This window comes from Aplysia californica, unplaced genomic scaffold (assembly GCF_000002075.1).
Source record: "Aplysia californica isolate F4 #8 unplaced genomic scaffold, AplCal3.0 scaffold01754, whole genome shotgun sequence".
Classification (NCBI taxonomy): Eukaryota; Metazoa; Mollusca; class Gastropoda; order Aplysiida; family Aplysiidae; genus Aplysia; species Aplysia californica.
This window is the reverse complement of record NW_004799024.1, coordinates 40,652-41,624: the sequence shown is the minus strand read 5'-3', so window position 1 is coordinate 41,624 and position 973 is coordinate 40,652. Positions and strand designations below refer to the sequence as shown.

The 973-nt window shown below is 54.4% G+C and overlaps 1 protein-coding gene across 1 annotated transcript; it reads right to left on the bottom strand.

Moving 5' to 3' along the window:
* Positions 1 to 288: 288 nt before the first annotated feature.
* Positions 289 to 792, bottom strand: LOC101862323 (antileukoproteinase-like; the record flags this gene model as incomplete). The annotated part of the gene is made up of 1 exon (XM_005113228.1): positions 289 to 792. A coding segment is annotated over one exon (504 nt), but the record flags the coding sequence as incomplete, so codon positions are not given.
* Between the last annotated feature and the right edge of the window lie 181 nt (positions 793 to 973).

Below are 973 nucleotides of genomic sequence, written 5' to 3'. Positions count from 1 at the left end.
AGAGAGACAAAGGGACAGCTATTTCACATTCAAAGTTCTTCCAACATCCCCAAACATACACTGATAATTCTCTACCTGAAATGAGGTTGGAAGGGGAGGGCTGGGATATTGTTTAGCGCCTTTGAGTACGGAGAGGGGGGGGGGAGGAGACAGAAACTTTGGTTTGCTCCTTCTTTTCTATCTAACATCTATCGTCCTTATCTCTCTTTCTTTCTTCCTATCCAATATATTATATCGTCCTTATCTTTCCTCCTTCTTTCCTATCAATCATATATTTTCGCCCTTATCTCAGTGGTCAAGAATGGCCTTCATACAGGTCCTGCCGCCACACGTCGGCCTACAACACTTGAGGTTGTCTGGACACTGGGAGTCCGTCTGGCACAATCTCTCCGGCACAATCCGCTGACAATATGGCGGCGGGGTGGACGTGGGGATGGCGGGGCAATGTCCCGGTTTCACTTTGACGGCAGGGGCGCAGCGGTAGGTGTGCGGGCACGGCGCCTCAAGGCACTCCAGTTCGAATCTCTTGCAGCTCTGTCCTTTTGGGCATTTCCCGCAGCGGTTTTCGCCTGGGCATCTGGGGTCTTCTACCACGGAGTTACGGAGGTTATTGGGGTCACGGGGGTCACTGGGATCAGCGGGGTCGGGGAGGCCGTAGCAACACGTGCCTTGACCTTCAGCGTCCTTGACACAGGTGGAGCCTTCCGGGCAACGAAGGTCATCGATTCCTCGGCGGGGGTCGCACTTCCGGTCTGTCAGTTTGGTGCTGTGGGGGGAGAGGAGGGCGGTGAGTTAGTGACGGTGGCAGTGGTGGTGGTGGTGCTAAAGGGGGGTGGTGGTGGTGATGGCGGTGGTAGTGGTGCTAAAGTTTGTGATGATTGTAGTGGTGGTGATGATGATGGCGGTGGTGGTGGTGGTGATGGTGGTGATGGTGATGATGATGATGGTGGTGGTAGTGGTGCTAAAGGGGGAG